This window comes from Athene noctua, chromosome Z (genome assembly GCF_965140245.1).
Source record: "Athene noctua chromosome Z, bAthNoc1.hap1.1, whole genome shotgun sequence".
Taxonomy (NCBI): Eukaryota; Metazoa; Chordata; class Aves; order Strigiformes; family Strigidae; genus Athene; species Athene noctua.
The window spans coordinates 33569634-33595334 of NC_134077.1; the positions used below are offsets into that span (position 1 = coordinate 33569634).

The 25701-nt window shown below is 37.0% G+C and overlaps 1 protein-coding gene across 6 annotated transcripts in view; it reads right to left on the bottom strand.

Annotated features, from left to right (window-relative positions):
* The window catches only part of KCNN2 (potassium calcium-activated channel subfamily N member 2), a 71568-nt gene that overhangs the window by 40873 nt on the left and 4994 nt on the right, over nucleotides 1–25701 (bottom strand). For all 6 annotated transcript variants that reach the window (XR_012635552.1, XM_074932381.1, XM_074932382.1 and 3 more), the window contains one exon: nucleotides 8931–9349. Coding sequence is in view for 5 of the 6 variants with exons in the window: in XM_074932381.1 (XP_074788482.1) it covers nucleotides 8931–9349 (419 nt within the window). In the remaining variant the exon portion in view is untranslated. The remainder of the gene's footprint in view (nucleotides 1–8930; nucleotides 9350–25701) is intronic.

A 25701-nucleotide genomic window follows, 5' to 3' on the forward strand; every position in this document is an offset into this window, starting at 1 on the left:
ATTTAAGTTTGTTCCCAAGGCTTATCTTAACAACTTGGCATGATTTGCATAATTACAGAGTCACACAATAGCGTATTACATGGATATCCATACTGCGGGATGCAATAATTTAGCTCCATCATCAAAGGCCTTGAAGTCAATGCAAGTCCACTCGCTCCCACAGATTTTGTAACAGGTTCCAAAGTAAGCTGTAGCTCCACAGCAGTGACACCATCTATTACTACTTCTGCTTTTACCCTATTCATGTAGCTGCTATTCTGTGACATTTAGAGTATTTTTTACCTACACTGCACCTTCCCAGTGATCAGTGATTGGTCTCCTGCTGTCAAGCTTGCCATCAGAAAATACAGTTAAGCACTGTGTCACGGACACTATAAATGAAAGTATAGCACAGAGACCCCCATTCAGTGCCAGGACATTCCAGTTCAACCTGACGCATGTTTGCAGCAGTGCTGTGCACAGTGCTTGCACACACCTAATAGGACTACAGCTGACTGACCCCACTAGATAGTGTATTTTAAGGTCCCACTGCCAGACTGACATGAACATAGCTTCATTTCTGCAAGTGAGAAGACTACAGTGTCTCTCACCTCACCCTTCTCCACTCAGGCAGTGAGTTTCCGTGTGGAAAACAAACCAGCTAGCAGGGCGTTACCCTTGCCTGGGCAGCATTCTCCGTGCAACCTGTCATCACGGTCGGCATCAATTAAAACTTAACACTTTGTCTGAAACTGCTGTATTAACACATGAAGGCATTCATCTTCCTCTGAACATCACCAGTTTTCGGAAGTGTTTAGCTCCCTATTCTCCTCACTAGAAATGATTACATTTGTTAGTATGGCACTATCATATATATGTAAGCATTATTCTTGGCTACCACTGTGCTAAGCAGTGTGTAAACACAGAACAAAGCCCCTGACCCAGAAGCCTGCAATGTAACTAATCTGAGATACTTGTCTAATTCACAATGCACTGCTTCCATCTTCCATTAACATACTTCAATTCAGTGAACTACTCTTGTGGAAACCCATAGGAATTTTGCCAGTGGATTTAATTTAAGAACAAGGCTTAAAAGAAATAGCAGATATCACTCTGTTTTAGAGAAAAATAACTGCAAGTAGATTCAGACTCTATTTTCTCATTCAGGAATATTCTTGATTGATTGTACTACAAGCTCTGAACTAGTATAACACACACCAACACTTGCACAGTTAAAAGATTAAGAAAGGAGGTCACATATCATGGCCCTAACTCCAAATTCATTGTTAGTGAGCACTGCGCACCCAAGAACACTGAGATCCCAGGAACACATACACATCCCACTGATAACGATGGATGAAAAAGGAGAACAGCTGATTATAAAAACCAAATCGTAATGCATTCCTCCTGATTCAGTTATCCAAATACAAATGTCTAAACCATGCTCAAATGTCTAAAACATATTACAAATGTCAGAAGGTAGGGTATTTTTATAAAAATATTTAAAATAAATCAGTATAAATAAAAGTGAAAAAGGTGTCTGGATTTCATCCCAGAAATACCATTGAAGCTTTATAAAAATACTAGTATCAGGATATGAGAATTACTGTCTTTTGTGCCAAAATGGGGAAGAGCCTTGTCACTTGCAACGAATTTAGAATGCAAAATGTCCTTCCCTCTACCACTTTAGTCACTTTGACTAAAAATCTCTTTTTTATATATATAAAACCAATTAAAAAAGAAATACTAAGAGTGAGTTCACTTCCTTGGAGCAGAAGGCAAGTGAACAAATGAAACCTTTGGTCTGACTTTTCAGGGAGAGCTGCATGCAACAAGTGTGCTCATTTCACACACTGACCCAGGGGGTGTCACATCAAGGTAAATCTCCCTAATCCCTGCTGTACACATCAATTTGTTTGGTAGTGACTGCTTCCTGCAGCATTAACTTCTTAAAGTCAGCAATACTGATCAAGTCATGCAGTCAGAGCTGTGCCCACTTCCACTAAGAGAAGGAAGTTGCCATTTCTAAACTTAACACTGAAATATTCCAGAAAGGCTGGTTTCCACTCACTGGACATTGGTCTGCAGCATGACACAAAATTAGGACTCTCTGTAACTGCCATTAAACTTTGTTGCAGGTTTAAATACCGTATGTTTTCATATGGATTCTAGGCTTGTGTACGTAACTGAGCAGAAGGAAACACTGTTGGGGATCCTTTGAATAAGCAGTTTTAATATAAGGCTTTTTCAGCTCTACATAAACAAAACAATAGCAAATTAATTGGTAAAAACTAAAGCAATCTGTAAATATGTAAAGCTATGGGACCTATCAGTAGTAAAGATTTGTCTGGCAAGCTGTACTCCCCATATATATATGTTAACTATATGGGGATATAGCACAGCTATATTCCTAAACTGAAGTTCCAAGCATAAGCTGGCCAGTAGTGTGATGTCTCTGCAATACTTATTACCAATTAGCTGCAAATCACTTACTGTCTCAAAAACAGTTGTAGCAAAAACTATAGCTGATTCTGAACTTTCAAGGCAAAAAAACTACCCAACCAAAAAAAATCTGAATGCATTGAGACAAAAAATTAAAAGGGGGAGAAGCACAAAAAAGGAAAATAAATAAAATATTTTAAAGGTACCTTCTGATATTTCCCTTCATATGGCCACTAATTTCTCTAAACTGCAATTCCCTCCACACCATCTCCTGTCATTGACCTCTTATAGACTTGAATTTTTAGGACTGAATTGTAAAGTCCCAATAAAGGGAATTCTTCAATGTCTAAGGTCAGAATTCAGTCCACATATTGCCTGTTTATTAGCACTGAAGTGACAACCATGATCCAGACTCCTCACTGTGGCCTGATATCCAGATCAAGAGGCAAAAGAAAACCAGTAGTAAAGCCTTAATCCCCATTTCAGTGCATTTTTCAAATATACATTAAGCTATTGGAACAACAAATTGTATTTTGAAGTGATAAGAAATTTATTTCTACTTCAGTATGATCATATTTTCTAAGGACTGCTTTTATGGTATTATAGCAAATAGTTTTGACTCCTTTTGAAGCAAAACATTCTGAATAGTTTGATGTCTTGGTTAAAATGGGGAGGAAAAAATGAACTACACCTTTAAAAATGCAAGGACCAGAGGATCCAGCAATAAAATAAAGATTTTAAAATTTCCATAAATTGCTCTCTTAATCTGAAGGAATTTGAGTACATACAACCATTCTTGCTGAACAGAATAAAGATTGTTCCCTGAATTATGTTTTACAGATTCAAGATTAATGGGAAAAAAAAAAAAAAGGCATTTTGTCCTTGAAGGCAGGTAAGTACTCCTTTGCAGGTATTTTCATTCTCTTCAGACTTTTGCATTTAGATAAATCATTTTCACTTTGTTCACAATTCTTATGAGACGTGGAACTATACATGAGCTTTTCCACTTCATTCCTTTCTCATACAACTGTTGTATGTACAAATCCTCTGTAAACAAAAGGAATTTAATGTAAAAAAAAAAAAATAGTGTTTCTGCTCTAGTTAGATGACCCTGAAAAACACATATAAGATCTTTTTTAAGTAAGCACGGAGATCTTTTTGTGCATGTTTTTTAACTTACTGTCTTTTGCACTCCCCCCAAGTTGGGTCTGCTGTTTTTGGACTAGAGAAACACCGCTCTATCCTGGCTTGATAAATTTTTGTGAAGGGATGAATATATCCACGGAGTTACTGCACCATCCCATAGCTATAAGGCTAATTTGATAAATCCAAACAAACTGAAGAATATGTTCTTGTAATCCCAGAATTCTTTTGCTGAGAGCACAAAACCAGCAGTGTTCCAAAGGGAAGGAAAATATGAATTCAAAAGAACAGCAATCAAACTCTACATGCTTAGAATAGCTGCCTCTGCTTCCTCCATTAAATATACATAATCTGCTTTGTCTTCAAGCAGCTGAAGAACACATCATTTAGCTATTAATCCTTCTGAATACACCTAGCAAACCATTTTTAAACTGAGATCAGTTGTTCTTTTTTGGATCAGGTTTATGGGTATCAGACATTCACTGATGTACTACTGTGATAGACTCCCTTGTTGCCTTCATTGTTTGATAAAGCAATACATCTGATGTCTGTTGGTAACATTTGCAACAAAAGTGCAACCTGTTACATCTGGTTTTAGTTATGAGTTGCTTTGAGATGTAAATATTATAAAAGTAACCATTTACAGTTAATCTACACTCAGTCTGCAAAACCAGGAATTAAGACTAGAAGGCATAGAATCTGGATTCTCATGAATGATGGCTCGTCTTTGATCACTTGTTTAATATTTAACAATTAACTTTTGACAGTGGACCTGACTGCAAGTAGCACATTTTAGTTTCAGTGAGCCAAGAAATGGTAAAGAGCTGTGATAACCAGCCAGCACTGTCAATACATAAACATTGTTTGATCTGTTAACAGTAATTAGACATATTAGCTAGGAAAAATAAAACTGTTTATGTCATTGCTTCTGAGCTTTTGGGGCTAAAAATAATTTTAAAACTAAATACCCAAGTACTCAAAGGACTTGGTTTGTTTGGGGTTTTTTAAACTACTAGAAGAATCTTCACACTGGCACTGAGGAAACTGCTAAAGCCAATTTCTAGTAGAGTGTGGCCTTGCAATTATATGTGCAGTGTACAACCTCAGATAAGGTCCTCAAGCCAACCAAAGAAGTCAAACACATATTGTGAGGAAATTAGATAGCTAAGAAACATTTTTTCTTGGACAAAATACAACTGAATCTCGGTGCATCCACCTGCTTGTATCAAATGAATCCTTAACATCTGCCTAGCAGTTGTCATGTATGAGCTGCTTACTGGAAGCTTTGTGATGGCATCATATTTCCAAGAATTAAGGCAGATATTTATCTGTAGAAAACAAGAACGAGAAGAGAGCAGAAAAGGATTTAATCTTCACAAACAGCCAGATTTCTTTTTGTGTGCGTGTGGTTTTTTGTTTGATTTTAGTTTTGTTAAAGAAAGGGAAGAACACAAAGCAGGAGATGATGGAAGGAAGAAATGTTGACTAAACAAACCACTCAATCTGAACTGACTTCATTGCCAGAAGTTAAAGAGAGGTATAAACAGAACCAAAAATGGTGCCAAAAATGTGCTCTCTGGGGAAGCAGAAAATCTACTTCTGTTCTGAGTTCTGCTGCTGTAAATCCATTGTAACTCCAGGCATGTGATATGAGCTGTTCGGGATGTACAACAGTGTAATACGGGCACATGTGTCTCATGTTGCCCTGATAAATGAGCATGTTATAGTCATGCATACTTCAGAGGCAAGGTTCTTTCTGCTTTTGCACACAAAATAAAAGTTCAACAACAGCGACTACCTTCTACATAGCCTAGAAAAGCAGCACACTTCTCACAGCAGACAGGTCTCCAGAACAGTGAATCAAATTTGTCATGTTTTCAATGACATAATGCTATACATATTAACCTTTTTTTTTAGAAACTAAATATTTCTATTTTAACTGCTACGAACAACTGACAACCATGCACAGAGCTATTTCAGTAACAAGATCAGTATGAGAGACTGCAAAAAGTAATCTGCTTACAGGGGTCATAATTCATATATGGAAGAAACACGCTTCTAAGTGTTCTAGATCATGTGCCTCAGAGATGTTATAAACACAAATATCTACTGAGTTAGACCTAATAGAAAATTTAGATTTTCATTAGGAAGCCCACATATGACAGACAGATATACTGATGCTGGCAATGAGAAGACAGATACTAAAACCAATGCAGTGTAACCTTCCCCTCAAAACAGACATAAAAAGCTGAACAATAAGAAAGCAAGTTTCTGGCAACACTTCTGTGCTTTCCCCACCTTTTCCTCCCAAACTCCCTCAGACAGATTACTGTGCAGCCCTAGCAACCCATTTATACTCAGCTGGCTGTCCACCATTATTATCTGTACCACATTCTGCCCTCATGGATGACCTTAAACTACAATCCTGGAAAATACCTTGCTCACTAACCCAAAGTGTCAGTTGCTATAATTAGCATTCTGGGAGCTAACAATATAGCCATTAAGGCACTGAGAAAGACACATGTCCTGCCTTAGTTCAGTGTATATCAAGTGATCAGTCAGATGACCATTAAAAGAGCGAAGTCTTTATTCAGACGGTCAACTTGCCTGCCCCAAGCCACAAAGGCCTGTAGAGCCTTGTCTCTACAGGATGGATAATCACAGAATTATCTAGGATGCAAAAGACCTTGAAGACCATCTAGTCCAACCATTAACCTAACACTGACAGTTCCCAACTACACCATATCCCTCAGCGCTATGTCAACCCGACTCTTAAACACCTCCAGGGATGGGGACTCCACCACCTCCCTGGGCAGCCCATTCCAACGCCTAACAACCCCTTCTGGAAAGAAATGCTTCCTAATATCCAGTCTTAACCCTCCCTGGTGCAGTTTGAGGCCATTACCTCTTGTCCCATCGCTTGTTACTTGGTTAAAGAGACTCATCCCCAGCTCTCTGCACCCTCCTTTCAGGGAGCTGTAGAGGGCGATGAGGTCTCCCCTCAGCCTCCTCTTCTCCAGACTAAACACCCCCAGTTCCCTCAGCCGCTCCTCGTACCACCTGTGCTCCAGACCCTGCACCAGCTTCGTTGCCCTTCTCTGGACACGCTCGAGTCATTCAATGTCCTTTTTGTAGTGAGGAGCCCAAAACTGAACACAGGAATCGAGGTGCGGCCTCAGCAGTGCCAAGTACAGGGGTCAGATCCCTTCCCTGTCCCTGCTGGCCATGCTATTGCTGATATAAGCCAGAAATGATGCTCTTTCATGTTACCTTCCTCACTATGAAATGCAATACTTTCACATCTCCCATTCTATTCATAGGACAGCCTGCGATGAGAAAAATCTTAACTTTGAATAGAACAACAGTCTCAAAATCAGGTGGTCATTCAGCAGCAACAGTTTTTGCTGAGCACACACAACTTCAGAGTGAGGACACTGCCTACTGTGACTTCCCCCTTCACCAAGGATATAGAATAGCATGAGAATGTTTCACCTCCATTCCAAAATTTTAATATTTTAATGTATTAAATCTTATCACCATTATCTTATTCCAGTTTGGATGGCTAGATAACTGATTTAATACACTGAAGAAATACTAAAACTGCTAGTGCAAAGCTTTATGTAGAACTACTATACAATGTAAAATTGAAGAGCTTGGTGCTAGAGTGATGCTGAGAACTGAATACCATCCGATTTCATTCATGTAAATCCCCCCTCACCAACCAAAGCCACTAGACTGCTGCTTAATTCTTCATTTCAGATCAATGTATCGAAATTCATTAGGGCTTCATGCATAGTGTCAAGCGGAATAGCAAAAACTCCTAATGATAACATTTATCTTCAGGACCACTTTGTGCACATAAAATAGTCTTTTTCAATAAATAAGGGTTCCCTCTAGTTAAAACAGTGGGGAAAAAAATCAACTTAAGAGTAGATGAAAGAAATGTATTTTATTTGTGTAAATTCAACTTTTAACTACTGAGCAAATCAAAGCCATTGAGATCTCAGGAGACATCTTCTGGGGACTATGACCTCTACACAGCACAGAATGTATCCGTACCTGTCTTTTCCCATGACAAATGGCTGTTATATCTGTCTCCAGCTATACAAGAAGGGATGTTTAGCTTCAGAAGGCTGAGCGTTTAGAGCATTCCGATCTGTAGGATTTTTAGTTTTTCTTCTGAGAGGCTTTTGTTAAAAATCTACTTCTCTATGGGCTATGGATCTGCAGGTTTTTAGAGGACTAATTAATAACTTGAAGCCTGAGTCAGTATCATGCATTTGGTAAAATACTTATATATTCCCTCCAGGGAAAATCTGAGGTAAAACACACAAAAACTGGCTGTGCAACTAGCATGAATGACCTCAGTATCTAATTCCCAAAGCCAAGATACATCCCTTTTAGTGTTTTTGAAACATAAAATTAACAATTTTGTTAAATATGAATGAACATAACCTTGGACTAGACTCCACTGACAGAAGGTAATTATGATAGAGACATATTAATCTAATTTAACTTGATTTTAGTTGTGTTTTGTTTCAGTTTTATAGGACTCAGTGGCTATCCAGATTACTGTCCAAACCACTGCAGTTATTTCAAGGACAGCAACTGAAAATTAAAATGTGGAAAATTCATTACTAGTTTAGCAGAGAGTTGAAGAAAATTCAGCCTTGTTTGCAACCCTCAGTTGAGTGTACCTGGCCAAACAAATAAGCATCTTCTCAGGATCACAGTGATGCAGAAGTGCTTCAGTTCTAAAGAGAAATAAACTCACAAAATCAAAACTTTGTGATAGTGTTGTCTTCACTCTCCCTGACTGGAAAATGGGTGAGGTAGTCTTTGTTTCTTTTACTATTACTTATACACTATACATTCTTTATACTAATATAAAGTATATATTTATATATACTGCCATCTTTATACTAACAAATAAATATGTTTTACAAATGTTTATCAGACAGTAGTTAATATTTTCAGTAATTTCCACTGAGACGCTTATTTTGAATGTGCATCTATTAAAAAGTAACACAATGACTATTTAATACTTTTTAATAATAATATAATACAGATTATTAACCAGTGATATGTAAAACAGTGACAGCTATGAATGCCAAAGTTATAGTAAAACACTGAAATCAAACTGTAGTGCTACAGAAGCAGTGTGGCACAAGCCTCTCTGCAGGAAGCCCTTCAGATTAAAAGGGAAAGCACTCCTGACAATCTGTGATGCAGAATACAACCCAACTAACACTTAAAATCAAGGACCAAGAATCCACAATCCATTAAATATTTAAGTCCCCTGAATCCAAAACTGAAGGGGCAAAAGAAGAAAGAAAAACGGAACTAAACAAGCAAAACAACCTTACCTTTCACAAGCTCGGACAGTCCATGCAGCAATTATCCATAATGAGATACTAAAAACCAACAGTACAGTTCCTGGACATATTGTCATTAGAGTCTTCATAACAAAACGGGTATTGAAGTTTATCTTATTTAATGCTCCAATGCTTCTAGATGACGCATCAGTGAAAAGTTTGCTATGCAAAAGCATAACTCTGGCAATAAGATATAGTCTTAAGAACATTGGTATAGATAAAATAATATCCACATCAGCTGTTGTTGTGGATGGAGCGTAAGAAAAGGCGAGCCGGGCTGTCCATGTGAATGTATAGTTCCCAGGTATGGGATGTATAGCACACACCAGTATTTCCAAGCAGATAAAGAAAATACGCTCGTAAGTCATGGCTATTCTCCAGTCATCTGCTCCATTGTCCACCATGAACAACTGAAATAATAAAATATAAGATTAACTTTAGTACGTCATTAACAAGCCTTGTTATAATTCCATTTTTAAATACCATAGCTTTCAGAGCTGCCAATGACCACTAAAAAGAAAATAAATAAGCCATTTCAGAAAATTACATTACATCACTATGAATTGAAGCATAATTTTGGTTAAGTCAAAAATAATTCTTTCATGCACTATTTTTAGAACTATACACGAAACTGAATTTTCACATATTATTTATAAAGAATTCCTCATATTTTAATTGTCATTTCTGGTAAAACAGAACTGTGGACCAATTAAGCCTTGTCCCTTCAAAATCAATTCCTTACTGAGAAAAATTTAAGAAAGTGTTTTCATGATGGATATCTAAAATACAAATTGAAAATACTTTCTAAGATGCAATATTAAGCCTGCTCTAGAGTATATTCATGCTTCAGTCAGGGTGATATTATAGCTTCTGCAGAACTATCCAAGCATTCTTCAGGCACCAATACAGATCAATGTAAGATGCAAAGCTACATGAGAAACTGCACAAAGACTCAAAAAGACATCTCATGGTGACAATTTGAAATGCAAAGGCCAGCAAATGCCAAGTGATGTCTACTGGTAGCTCAAAATTAAATGCACATGTTGGTTCTTGCACAATCACAGCCTTCAGTTTGCCAACCAGGAACAAAGGTACTGAAGCATTTTAGTAATGATGTTCCTGATGATTTACTAGATAAATACTTAATCAAACAGTATTTGTCACTACTAGAGAGTAGCAATATGCAAGAAGTTGCAAATAGGCAACTTTTCAAAAAGTAACATAACCCATAAAGACAAAAAAGATACAACCTCAGTGACAAAAGAAGACCTTCCCATCACTTCAACTATAGGCCAGATCAAAACAAGGCTGTTCAGTAAATAGGTTAAAGCAAATAAAAATACTTTTGCAGGATTTTAAAAATGAGATTATTCAAAAATAATGAGTGAGAACGAAAAGTACACAAAGAATGTGCTCCTTAATGTAAGAAAAGTATTTTCAGCACACTACACACCATATACATAGCCAAAACCCCAATTACTGATATGCGCTGTTCTTCGCCCATTTCCATCTTTCAAGAGTTTAAAAAACCTGAGCCTGATCTCTCTGTATGGTTTTTTTTTTAGAAATTGAAAACACATTCTAGGTTCTCCTCCTAATACATTCAGTTTGTCTTTCAGAAAATTGCTCCAGTCATTTGTTTAGAAAAGTAATAACCACAAATTAGCTTTATTGTAGTTGAACTGATACTAGAAGAAATAAATGTTAACCATAGCAAGAAACAAAACAGAACAGACTTCTGTATTTGTGGACCTGTTTTTCATCCCCTTATGTTCTTTCCCTCCATCTTACTGTATTGGGTGTCAGTGATAAGGTTTTGCTACTGAAGGGGCTGCAGGGGTGGTGTCTGCAAGGATTGGTCAGTGGCTGCTCTGCAATGGACCCGCTGCAGGACATAGCCTGAGCTCATCAGTGAAACTGGTGGTTCTTCTGTGAAAGCTTATTTAAGAAGGGGCAAAATTCTTTCCAGGCAGTGAAGCATGAAGGAAAAAAGTGTGAGAAACAACGCTGGAAATGCTAAGGTCAGAGAAGAAGGGGGAGGAGGTGCTCCAGGCATAGGAACAGAGAATTTCCCTGAAGCCCATGCACAGGATCACGCTGGAGCAGATACCTACACTGCAGCCCATGGAGGACCCTGTGCCAAAGCAAGGTAGGTATTTCCTGAAGAAACTGCCACCTGCAGAGAGCCCATGCTGGAGCAGATTCTCCTTACAAGAACGAATACTCATGGAGGACCCATGCTGGAGCTGGCTTACGGTGAAGGGCTGTAGACCATGGACAGCACATGGACTGGAGCAGGGGAAAAGTGTGAGGAGGAAGGACCAGCAGAGAGGAACAGCTGTGGACAGACTCCCATTTCCCATATCCCCTGTGTCACTCATAGGGGAGTAGATAGAGGCGTTGGGAATGAAGGAGAGATGTTAAGCCTGGGAAGAGGGGGGTGGGGCAAAGTGTTTTAGTTTGTGTCTTTGTTTCTCATCACCCCACTCTACTTTTAACTGGCAATGAACTAGTTTTCCCCGGTCTGCTTTGCCAGCGCTGGTAACTGGTAAGGAATGTCCCCATCTTTACCTCAACTCACAAACTTCTTCATCTTATTTTCTCTCCTTGTTCTGTTGAGGAGGGAGAGTGAAAGAGGCTGGGTGGGGGTCTGACAACTGGCCAGGGTCAAGCCACCACTTACATATAGTTCTTACCTCCACTGCAGGACTATTAAAGACAAAGAAATGCAGTGTTGAATTAAGCTAAAGAAACAGCAAATTCAGTGTATGCAACATAAGCACATACACTTTCTTTTACCTGTAGTCATTCTGCAAACTTTGCATACTAGAAATGCAAATTGATACTGGAAGGCCAATGTATCTATGTATGTAAGTATTACCAAAAGAGTGCTGGTTTACACTTAGCAAATGTACTATTTGGTACGAAGCGCAAAACTTTCAAAGTACAGTAAGGCTTAAGGGCATTTGATTCTTGTGATTAGCCTGTAAATGCTGTCAGTCAGATCACAGAAGTGGTACATCAGTCGAGGTATTTGGAGCAACCAGAATACAGATGACTACTAACCAGCTTGACTGAGAAAGAGATAGATAATATCAATCCCCTCAAATGCCATGTGGGTTTCCAAAGAATAAAGTGACAACAGAGTTAAATATTTTGTTTCTTGGATACATATCAAATACATGTCAAACTGGCAACATTTTAAAATTTCTTCTAACATTCCAAAATCTGCTGAAAAAAGCAATGGCCTTTTGTCTCCCTTTTTACCTACCATCTTCCCAGATTTCAAAAAGAATTCTACATGCAGAAAGGCAATTAAAAATGATACCTTAAGTACTGGTAGAATTTAAAAGATGAGAATAGAAAAATGCTGAGTTAAATTTAGGCATTAGAATTTGATCTTACAATTTTCATAGAAGAAAATGTTATTTAATCAATGAGATTTTTTTAAACTTTAAGATGTCATTATGTAATACATGTTTGATAACATATTCACCTGCTGGCAGAAGAAATCCTAACATGCTACAAAGAACTCTGACTGAGTAGTGCTCAGTAGAACGGGTTATATTTGCAGACACAGAAGATCCCTATCAACTTCCCTTGACTTCAGCTGTGCCAATTTCTTCCAGGCAAGATAATATTTTAAAGTGATATTATCTTCAGCTGTCATATAACGAGATTTAGGAGGTGAAAACATGGAAGGTAGAAAACACCAGAAGCCACAAAGGACCACAGATCCAGTACAAACATTTCTATTTCATAAAAATATTAACATTTCAAAATCATATATATGAGGAAGATTTCCTTACAATTCTGTGTCTCTAAATTCAAACTGTGATGGATATCAAGCACTCTGGAACAAATATGGGCCTCTAAACCAGGCTGAGAATAACAATTAAATTGGGACATACCGAAATGACAGAAATTAGTACAGGATTTCATGTACATTTTATATATTTGCAATTATGCAACCTACTGAATGCAAATTTCACTGTTAATTTGGATGATAGAGAGGTATTTGTGTGTGCGTATGTGCTTGGCTAGGTACATTCCCTATTTGGAAAGTGAGGAAGGTAAATGAATGAAGAAGAACAGCTGAACAGCAGAATTTAAAGGATATGTATACATCCTCTTAGCTGCTTTCAGTCAATCCTGTTATAATAGCCATACATTAATTTCAAAATACAACTCCCATCTGAACAGAGAATGATGCTAGCAGTAAAAAGAGAACAAACTCTTCCTATTGAATTGAGTCCTGTGCTCCACAGAAAAGGCCAAACTCCAGTCAGGGTCAAAGATATTATGCCTGTTCATAGCTTTCAAATTTCTTATAATTATTCAGGGTTGAAATCTAATGCAAGTACTTCATCAGTGTTTTGCAGGGTTCTTCAAATACAGAACTCTCCTATATACCTTTACTAAGTTGGCACTCTTGCAATGTAAATGTAAGACATAAATCAATCTTTAACTTCAAATAATGTCACACAGTAAGAACATAAAAATATCATGTCATAGATATTTACATAGGTATGTATATATTTACATAACACTGTTAAATTCATATAACACCAGATAAGAAAAAGAGAAACACATTCAAAGTAGACATTGCTCACAATGACAATTTAGATCAGAGACCCCCTGAAGCTACTTAAAATAAGAGAAAAGTAAACTTTGTAAATCATTAGTATATAAAAACAGATTCACAGCAGGCTATCAGATGATCTTGGTGAATGCAAAGTGCAAGGAAACTAGTCATTTTCTAAAAATGCCTTTACAGACCAGGTAAAAGAACACATCTGAAAACTCTATCATTACTTTGCTGTAATACTGTGGGGATAAAAAGGAAGCAATAGTGATAAAGTAGCATCAGCTCCTGGAAGCATTCCTTGCAGAAGTGGAATCAACTATACTCACAAATGTATTATTACAATTGTTTAATTTAAAAATCCGAATTTTAAATGGTTAAGTACTGGAATCACTTAAACTTTATGGGATGGGACTATGATTCAGAGTAGCAAAATATAGCCTCTGGGGCTGCTGATTTACCAAAATTTTTGACCAGACATTTTTCTATAGTTTGTAGTCCCCAAAATACCATTTATACAACCAAAAAGATCATTATGACACTCAGAGAGGAAGAAGAAGATACTGCTTTTGTCTCACTACTCCAAACAGCCAAGTTACTGTCCCACAGCACCCTATTAAGTACAAATTATTTAAAACCACATGGTGGTGGGAGTCAGACATCTCAGTTCCCTCTAAGTAGGGCAGGAAAAAGACCTTTTCCATCATCAGAAGGCATGTAATCAAATGGTCTGCGAGTTATCTAAAGGCCTGTCCTTGACCTTGGAGAGTCTGTAGGAGTTCCTGAGGGCTGCTGTACTCCTCATCCTAAATACAACACCACAGAACAGAAACATTAGTGGGTTTAAGTCATATGTAAAGTCACAAGGCATCAAACACCTTCTGCATGCAAAGCACAGAAGGCAAAGAATATGTTTTTCACAAAATTACATAAAGGCTTGGCTATCTTGTATCTTTCAGAATGTTTCCTATATCCAGAGCTTTCTAGTAGGTCCTTAGAAATTGGTCTTCTGGATATAGCTGTCTACCAAATGAAACATGCTTAAATTCATTCAACTGGTGAAGCAAGACTTCTCTATCACGTATAGATGTATACAATCCCCAAAATTTAAAATGCCAATTTAAACAAAGGATTGTAAAAGACTGGTACTTAGTTTCACTACAAAAATTATTATTTGTATAGTATATTTATTTAAGTTTGGTATCTTTGTGCAAAATGAGTTGTTCATAGTTACTGATATTTTGCTATGAGCGCTGTACATCAATGCATGTGAAAAAAAAATCATGTTACTCTGTGCTGGTGGCAAAGCAGGCTCAAAATACTTCTCTTAAAGACTGTATTTAAATCTTGCAGTCTCAGGAAGGGATGCGTAAAAGAGGCTTGAGACCATTTATAGTCTTTGTGAACCATATATCCAGAAGTGAAGCATTAAAAACTTCATATTAAAATAAATCTGAATAATACAACTTAGTTAATCTGACAGGCCATACGTAACAACAACCATTAAAAAACCTCATATTTGTATTAAACAACGTTCTTATCACGTTTGTCTATGTCTTTTTTTAACCTCTGTCCCTCAGTTCATCATAAAAAACCTACCCCAAATAATCTATGAGATTTTTTTACAGAGAAAGGACATTTATGATCACGTAAACTAACATAGGGTTAAATTCTGCCTAAGCACAGAAAGATAAATTCCACCTACCCATATTTCCCTTCTGTTTTAAATCACAGACAGACAGTATCCTTTTTAGCTTTCTCTCTCCAAAGATATTCAGAGGCATTGCTCAATATTTTTAAATGGTACTGGCCAGACTTTCATCTCTATCGCTCATCTCAAACAACTGTGAAATAGCCTAACCCCCTGACAGCCTACAATGTCAAAGACCATTACAGCATTCAGCAACTGCTGGGACATACATAATTTCTTTTCATATAGGTCTCTCCATATACTTGTATGTACTTCTGGGACCCAAAGAAGGTCAGATGCTCCTAAAATGCCATTCTTTCTATCCATTAACTTTATACATAGGTAACAGTGTAAAGAATTGAAATCTAAGAACTACAAAGGATAAAATAAAAGGACACTTCAAGATATTGAGATTTCTTTCCCAACACTATGGAGAAGAAGAACCCCCTGAGAAAAGCATAATTATGCATCAAACTCAGAAATCATCACAAGCTTATAAATATATAACAAAATCAAAATAGTTAATGAACTTATTAATACAAAGGGCTTATTTTAAAAAATATTAATATCAAACCAAAATATTTTAAAACTTTCATTATTTAAAACATATTTCACAAGAAAATCTCCTAAGTTAATTTAGTTTGGACTCTTGCTGAAACAACCACAGCTGAACTTCCTCAGATCAGTAATCAACAGGGAAGTATTTAGTGTATGAATTTTTATGAACCTCTGAACGAAATCAGAGGTCCAAAAATAAAAGTCCACCACCCAGTGTTACTATAGTCATTTGAGATACTCAGTAGATCCACCAGGAAGTCACTGAATTAAACTGATTGAATCAAGAATTTCTACAAAGTCCACAACAGATCTTTATTTTACCAATATTCTTAATTTAACAGCTATTTCATGACACCAAAGTTTCAGATCCCACACTCTCCAGCTGCTTAAAACACAATGAGAATAAGTTCCTTAAATTACCACATGAAGAAGGCTTCCATCCAGCACCTGCAGTTCTCAAAAACTGTTGTGTCTGGAGTTGACACACAAAAATGTTCTCCAAGCAGATACTGAAGGAGCATGACTTAATAAAGCTCTGAATATCGCTTAAGTGCAAGAAGAGTAACAGAGAAGGAACAGTTGAGTCTCCTGCATAAACATGCAAAACAGGAAAATGGGACCAGTTCACTAAAACAGCATTAATCTTGTTTTATACTATTTACTATTCTGTTATTTAAAAAGCAGGGAAGAAATAAAAAAAGTAAAAAGAATACGTAAGTTATTACATAGCAGATGTATTTACTAGAGAATGCACTGGGTGTTTCAGAGCAATACAAAATAGTGGCTTCATACAATTGACAGAGACAGAGTAAAAAAGAGAGTTTTCAACCACAGCTTTTTTCCCCAAGAACCTAAGGACTGAGCAAGGTTATCTGGATGTAGCCAGCCCTGAGGAAACATTTCAGCACCTCCCCTAAACTAACCACACCACAACTTGTTCAGAACTCAGTTTCCATCAGCCACTATGCCCTGCTTTTGCTAGCCTGCTCTGGCTCACTCTCCATGATAAAACAGTGCAGCAGGACATGAGCTATGCCAGCTTTATAACATCTAAAAGGAAAAGTTGCAAAGAAACGGTGAATTAACTGTTTAGGTTCCCTTCATGCTTTCACAAATATAAAGAAATTACCACACTGTACAAAATACCAACCTAATAAAATAATCTCAAAACAAGAGAAAAATCTCTTTAAATAAAGTTCTGGTCTTTCAGGTCTGCTACAACTAATACACTGATCTTGGCAGTACAAAGATGGAAACACTGATTTCAAAGTTAGGGATGAATTTAGTTTTGCATTGAAGCAGCAATCTCAAAACTTCATATATGAAAACCAAGCACATCTTCCTACAAAATAACAATGCTGTTTTACAGAACTAATTTTTATAATTCATTTTTTAAGAAACCTGGTGGTCTATATTATTCCTCATTTCAAATACCTCAGAAATAAAGTAACTGATTCCGCAATCTTCTTGCAGAAGCAAAACTCACTAGGGAGAACTACCTACCTTTCACTTATTAATTTTAAATTATTATTTTACAATTCTTCATTTAGGATTTGTTTTCCTCCATTCAGTACTAAAAATAATTTGTTCTACAGATCACTGCATGAAGAAATGGTGTCTCCCAAAACGGCTGCCATCTGCCACTGTTCCCAATGCAATAGAAGCCTCACTCTCTTCAGTAATGATCAGCTTCATTTCTCCTAGGAAAACTGGAACCAATTTAAAAAAGGATGTATTTTCTCAATAAATATGCAATATTTTTACAAGAGAATAAGGGAAACAGAAGCTAGAGGAAAAACATATCAAATCTGAGACTAGATAAAATAAGCTAACTCATTCATTCTGCCGAAGCAGTACACCAGTGACTCTCAACTTTCAGGAATGACTGGTACCAGCACATCCTATACACAAGAATCTTTCTTCTCAATTCCTCTTTTAGTGTTTACTGATGACATAAATACTTCAGGTATTTGGAAAAGTTTGAGTGTTTGTTTTTAAAGTGGGTATATTTTTCTTTAACTGATAATGGGTCAATACATATCAGCACCACAGGAATTAAAGTCCCTGTAGTGTTTTTAGTGTCTACAAATTGGGAACTTCATTTAAGGATATGTTTAAAAGAACTCCAAATAGAGAAATGCAAAAACTAAGTATTTAAGCGTTGTCCTAAAGCACATCCACTTAAATAAGGGAAACTAACAATTGGGTAGCAGGAGATGCAGAGTGGAGTACTTGTACTTGTGTATTTAAAAATCCCAATAAAAAATCCCAATTTAAAAATCCAAATAAATAGCCACACACTAATCCTAAGTGTATAGAGGCATTCCTGCAAGAAGTGCCTCTGTAATTTACCCTGGCAAGTAAAACTTGCTCAGGGTACAGGAATAAAGCAGCTATTTGGTTAGTACCTGTTACTTCTGAAGGCCTAAAGTGAGCTTCTGGCTAAAGCATACAGCAGATGAAGTCGTCAAACTGCTTCAAAGATTACACTACAATATCTTTAAGAAGGGAGACTTTTGATCAGGTTAAATAAACATAGACACGAGTTTCTTTACAGGCATTTACCTGTATTTCTTCACAGATAAAATACTGTTTTACTTGATCACTACTAATTATGACTGCAGCTGCTTCCTCAGAAGAAAAAAACTCCACCAAAGAAACAACTCCCAGCATATTCTGTCAAACACCTCTTAGCATACACAGTTCTTGTTGCTGCCCCATTAATTATTTGAACGTTACAGCTTCATTAAATCTGTCTAGTTTACAGCAGCTCTCTCAGGTAAAAGATGCTCTGTCTTCAAAGCTCCTTTTTTTTTAAAGTCTGCAAACCAAACACATGAAACAAGTTTGCATTGAGTGCTGCTAACCCTCTTACCTTGCACAGTTTAAACATAAAATTGCTATTCAAAATGTTTTATGGAGTTTTATTTCCACATCTATTATGCTCAACGGGATAGTCCATGGCAGCAAAAGGTCTGATGTCCAGCAGTTAACACAGGATGATACAGGCTACAACATATATACAAAAGTTACAAGTGAAATGCAAGAATTATTAATTTTGGATGAGCTGACATCTCTGATCACAGGCTGGATATTAAAAAAACTGTTCATATTTTTTATTTTCCTTCCACGTGCCAAATGGCAGAGGAACTGCCAGCTTACAGCCACACCACTAAATTTCTCATCTCACTCTGCAGTACCCCATGTCTGCTGGTGGACAAATGTCTATTCATATATGGCTGCACATAAAGATGGAGAACCAAATATTTTCCTTTCTGACAACCAAATCTAGAAAGCGGACTGGCCATGAGTAGTCTTCTATTTTTTATTTTTTTTTTTTCCACATTTTGCCATTAAACTATCTTAAGACTGTATGGAAGCTGAACTGGGAAAACATCAGGCACAGCACTGGTCTACCCTATTGCATAAAGATTTAGTCATTCTAAACTATCATACTGCAGAAAACGTAACAGAATGCAAGTTACTGGCTTTTACCATGAAGCCCAAACCTGAATGAGAACAAAAGGAGAGGGTGGGAAGCCACTTTACCCATAATACCATTCAGATGAGATTATGTTTAGTAGTAGCTGTCACAGGGTACCTTTTCAGCTATACTGGAATTTGGATGGATGAAAATCTCTCCTGTATCAGCCCATTCCTTATGCAGAGCCCAAGAACAACTCTTGGGCAGTACTTGACATAGCAAACTACAGTCAAAGGAATCCACTACAATCCAGGTGTAGTAGCTGCACAGACAAAACTGAATTTTACAGCTACTGCAGAAAGCAGCTCCATGGGCAAAGCAAAAGCAGATAAAGAGTATCCTTAGCTTATTCATAAATTAATGTCTGTTCAAGAGATTACAAGTCTTCTTGTAAAGATATTTCAATAATGACAAAGGTGTTAAGGATCTAACCCTTTGCATATAATGAGGATGCTGTAAATTGAAAGGCTCTAAAGAATTCCCCTAATTTAGATGCTCACAAATACAGATTTCCTCTGAAGTCAAAACATACCTCAAATGTGCATGACTCGTGTAAAAATGGTAACTGATGTTGTGTCAGAAATGCAGTGAGACTACTTCTGATGAAAACTTCATGACACCTAGGTGCTAACAGTGAACACTCAGTGATCATTATTGCTAGTCATATTTATTATTTTTTCAGGTAGGACACAATTTATTGTGTGCTGTCTAGCCACAACTGAACATTCAGTCTTTCTCCAGCTTCCCAGACTAAAATCAGAGTTCTATGCATGTGAATTTTATGGATGCAATGGTACAGACTGAATTAGCCTCATTCCCTGGCTGCAACAGATCTTATTCTTAAAATCACAACAACCATCACAAAATAAGAAATGTCATTCACCACCTGGGATGAATCTTTGTTTTGTTAAGAGACTGAAGATAAAGCATTGCTTCATAATGAGTTATTCTAGTGAAAGACACTACTGTCAGAGGTCAGGGGTAGGGCAGGTGTGAATGTCTGCATACACCAGCAGTTATGCTGCATCCACCAGCCGTAATGCTCCACAAGTGGCAGTGCTGTGAAAGCTGGAATAAACAATTATAATAGGAATAAAACACTTCATAATGATTCCCAACAGTATCTCATTAGGACATACTGTGGAACACTACAGTCATTTTACACTGCAGTATTTGGGACATCCACTAAAGCACATGGATAATTCTTGAAAATTAGAGGCATAGCTGGATGTCAACAACAGTGTCTTACTTACATGACGAATGACTGATCTAAGCATACGACTACATGATAGGCAAGTCTGAGCTTCAAATGTAGTTACAGAACATTCCCCAGACTACTTCCACAGCTCTTCAAGAATTCCCTTTTGTAAAAACATCATTTAAATGACAGAAAAAAAGTGAGGATTCATCCAGGTAATTCCCTTTGACAATGAAAACTAAAATATAAATGCCTGCTATACATGCATTTCCTTCTTTACAGGCTATCTTACACCTACCCATCAAACCACTGAGCTGATCTATAACTGTTTATGGAAGACGGCTACACTCTAAAATACTACTAGCAACAATACTTACTGCAGACAGGTAAGGAAGCTCAGGAAGCTCTTTACCCACAGGTGACAATAAAATATATGGATATGAGCCCATATATATTTATTTCTCAATTATTTTTTATTTCCAAACCACTCTTTTACAAGCAAAAACTCTTCCTTTGCCTCTGGTATCTTTTTCTGAATATCCACATTCAGTAGTAAACTAGGTCCCTTCCCACAAGCCCATCCTCACCAGCAACAGTGGTTTTGCAAGACAAATTATACTCAAAGAGTTACACCTGTACAGCCTTCTAACTCTCTGTGTATGACCCTCATGGCTCCTGCAGTCTTCAGTAACTTTGTGATGTGTATTCAATAAACATTTCTCTTCATCAGTCACACAACAGAACCCAGCTCTCCCCTACCCATCCACATATCTCTACAGTATTAATATGCATAAAAGTTTAGACGGTGCCACTTGGACAGAGCAGGTTTTTCTTTTAATAAATCTGTTTCTCTACAGAAAAAACTCCAGAGCAGATTACTCATAAAAAGCAAAGAGTAGAAATTTTAAAATAAAAAGATACTTAAGGCCTACCCTTTGGTTGTACTTTATATAGAATACACAGGGGTATTTCCATCTGTCATGAAAGGGTTTAGTATTTTCTCAAAGGGAATTTAATTCTGAAAGGTACATCAGTCTCCACCAAAATGAACGAGATAAGGAAGCACCTTAGAAGATGCACACATCCCTCTTCACTCCTCCACGGAGTATTCACACTCTTTTAGTTTTAAAATGTCAATAAAAAACTATGTTTATTAAGGACTGTTTTCACACAGATGAAGGAGCACAATTGCATGGACTGTTCAAGAGGGAAAAGCCACATGAATCACTAAGTTACAAATGTGTGAATCCCAGCAACTACATTAAAACAGTATTATATAATATATTTATGTATGATATTAACTGAACATTTCTTGGTTGCAAAGGCCCAGCTGGGTTCAGATACACCTGTTTAAAGTGTAAAATGTTCATGTGTTACTATTCCCTCTACACAAGAATTCTTTCTAAGGTGTAGAACATGTTCTCATTACAATCTTTTCTGATCTTCTAGCAGCCATAAGAAGAAATTACTTAATGTAGCTTTCATTAAAATAATGGGACAAAGTCAATTTACACAACTTCATTAAAAATACACTGTGATATGTAAGTATTTCACATATCACATTTTTCTGAATGGAAGTTTTTACATGCACATTTTTCAATGTAATATAGCTTTTTAAAAAAACCCAAAACATTAGAAAAGTGACATTAAATTATTTTGTTGTGGTTGTTGTTGTTGTTGTCATGATGCGTAACTTTTTTCTCTTTTCCAAAGAACAGAGCTGTGGAAACTTCCTCACAAAATTACTTGGTTTTATACATACTTTACCATTTATTTTCAGTTAATAAAAGAAAGTTTGTGCAATAACCAATGTATCCATATTACCTGAAAGGTAATTACAAGATCAATTATAGCTTCTTCTCTTAGGGGTAATTTATGTCTTAAAAGAAGCTTCATAGGCTCAGAGCAGTAATACAACTTTTGTCATTAAGGGTGAAAACAGCTGACTGAAGCTGCAGAGAATCTTCCACACAGCTTTTTAATTCTCCCAAGTCCTAAGCAGCAGCCATTCCTGCTCTGATCTTTGTTCAACCAGACCACAAATATTTCTCAAACCAAATTCAAAGTCCAGAATACTACATTTACTAGACCACATGAAAGCCAGAACCAGAATCAAAGAGCGTTAATCTATACATGACAGTCTTGGCACACTTCCACTTAAACTCAGGCAAACCAGAGCTTCAGTCAAGTACCTGACAGAATTCTCTGATCTAAGTCCCCACAGCTGAAGGATCTGACATGTACAATACTTTCACATTAAGATGTGCATGCAGAATGCCTCTAACATCCCAGACAACAGTATCTCTGTTGACTTCAGCTAAAATACACAATTTATACAAATCCAGAATCTAATCTCTGGTTACAAATGTTCTCTGCCAACTGGGGCAGTAACATACCTTCTCACACTTCATTATGCACTACGCCTTGATAAACTTCTAACAGCTCCATTAAAAAAACGCTCAGAACAATGGTGCATATGAATAGATAATCCTAGGTATGGCCTGGCCAACCATTCATACAACCTCCTCCTACATTCTAACTGAGCCTATTAGAAATAGAGGCATCTTCTATGTGTAACGCTAATGCAAAGGGCCTCATATCCTTTTGGACGTTGTCTGTTAAAGGATTTTCTAGCCTGCCTTCCATGCTGTATGCACTACAGTGCTGCATTACAGACACTGGGCACCTGTAACTTTTCCTAGGTCAACAGGTTCTGCAGATATAATCTATTAAAAATGTACTGAATGGAACTAAGGCTAAGTTTTTTCACAACAATACTCTGAAGTGTTGACAGATACAGTGTTAATTTGACAGATACTGTACCCTTGGATTCCTACATGATTTTCTGCTGTTCAACATGCATATGGAATGCTCTGTTTAATACACATATGGAATGTGTATTGAACTCCATTGGTGGAAGGGAATTTTTGAGTCTGTACATGAAGTTACTGTATTCTGGATCAAAACTGCTACACAGTGAGTTTTGCCTGATCCAAGGCCTATTAAAATAAATAGGAAAAAAAAAATCACTAATACTCAACAGGCTTCAGATCAGAATAAAACTATCATGCAAAATTTATTTCTTGATTTTCACCTGTTATTCAACAGACTTGTTCTCTGTGCTTTTCATCTAATTTGTTTCTGCAGACGTTTCACATGTGCAGTCTCTGATGTTTCAATATACCTAAGCAAAGGCAAGTTAGACTCAGCACAGAGTCAACAGATTACCAAGGCAGCTAGTGAGATGCACAGGTACTACCCCAGTGAAGGCAAAACAATAATACAGATAAAAACAAATAAGTAATTTGGCCTGCAGAATACCCTTTACATCTTACAACAGGAAACTGCACGGAGTTTAATCTTGTATTTGTTCACAAGTGCAAAACGTTTACTGCAGAACATTCCACTGATGCCAATAAGATAACAGAACTCCTGTAAACAGTATTTAACACTATAATTCGTTATGGAATTTATTTGCACAATAAACAGGTCAAGATACATATTTATTACCACTCTTTGCTGTTTCCTGATGCTGCCTGTTCCATTTCTTAGTTTTCAGGAACAGGGAAAAGAAGAAAAGATTTTTGATTCTTCAGCAAGATATTTGGTCTCTCAGCTATGACAACCTTCCATAAAGTTAACAAAGACTGAAAGTGTTTCACTCTGTATCTAACAGTAGCACATTATTTTCCCACCACTTCAGAACCATCTAGGGACTGAAGGTGCTTCCTCCCTGTAGCCCTAGGAGGCTCTGCTGTAAAAGCAATGGTTAACCTTAACCTTGGAGTTTGAAAGACTTTCCACAGGCATTCTACCTAAGTATGAACTAGCAATACATTTTAGAAGTTGTCAGAAATCTCAACTGACATACTGAAAGAAATATTAAGATTTCTTTTCACTTCCACCAAATACTAGCAACTTTCATGTTTCTGCACGAGTAAAAGCATCTGTATCAGAGAGAAGGAAAATAGATCCAGATTCTGTCCAGGAGAGCACAGGTTGGCATTACTGAGGTTACTGTTATTCAGGACAGGAAATAGAAGGGCAATGTTCATTTACAGAAGGTATACACTAAGCAGTCCAGGATCAAAAGAAAAATGTTGCAGTGAGTGTATTTCTCCAGTGACAACCATCTCTCAAGAAATACCTAGCTATGGTGGAATGTCCAACAAAAGATATTAAAGACCTCCTACTGGCAACCTCAGCAAATTTTGATTTTAATCCTTTTCTCCAGGTAATACAAGCAAGTGCCAGTAGAACTTCAGGAGTCCATACTTAAATAGCATTTCCATCTCCAGCAGTACTATAAGACAGACAGACAGGTCTATTTTCCAGTAAAAGTACAACTGCAGCTTTACTATGTAAACTGCCACCCAAAAATTTCTTAAAGTCCACTTCATTTATTGATGTAACAGCAAATTCTGATAGAGAAATGTGGAATGGAAAAATAAGTTGTCTAAGAATTACAGTTTTAACCATATTCCATGCTGCCGTTTTAATCATGTAAAATAGTATTAAGTAACAAACTGTTTATGCATTAAGTGAATAATATATGCATCAAAAATTGTTATGATATATAGAACATGCTGTCTTCCTAATTCTTCTCTCCTGCACCTCTTCAGCTGGAGTAACAGTCACAGAAATACCCGTTCTAAGCTGGGATAACAATGAATTACATTTTTCCCATTGATCTTCCAAACACAGGGCTCTTGCTCTGAAGAACTGAATCAACAACCGCACAAGCTTGGAGAGACAGCAATGCCTATTTCATTATCTCCCAAGTGTGATGTTTTTAAGAGCATTATAGGCATGACAACAATAGATCAAAAAGAGAATGCACAGCTATGGGGTCGTCACTGTTCTCAACTCCAACATAGTTACTGCAGTTCTTTAGAGTGCTTTCTAGAAGGATGAGGGATGTGAAGGAAACTTGTTTGTAATTGTTATCCTCTTTACTGGAAAAGATAATGTATGCTCTGAATTATCATTTAAACTCAGCTGATTTCATCTGACTTTTATTACAATCTTAACTCTAACACACATGTATTGAATTCAGTAACAGCTCACACTTTATTCTTACAGTTATATAGAACAACTAACACGCTGAGATCACTGAAAACCTATTTGATGAAAATATTTTCAGTATCTCACAAGAGTATGCGGCATCCATACAGTTACCCTTGCCTAAACGCTGCAGCTACACCCTTCCGGGGACTCTGGACTGCCAGATGCAGGGCTCTGGGCTAG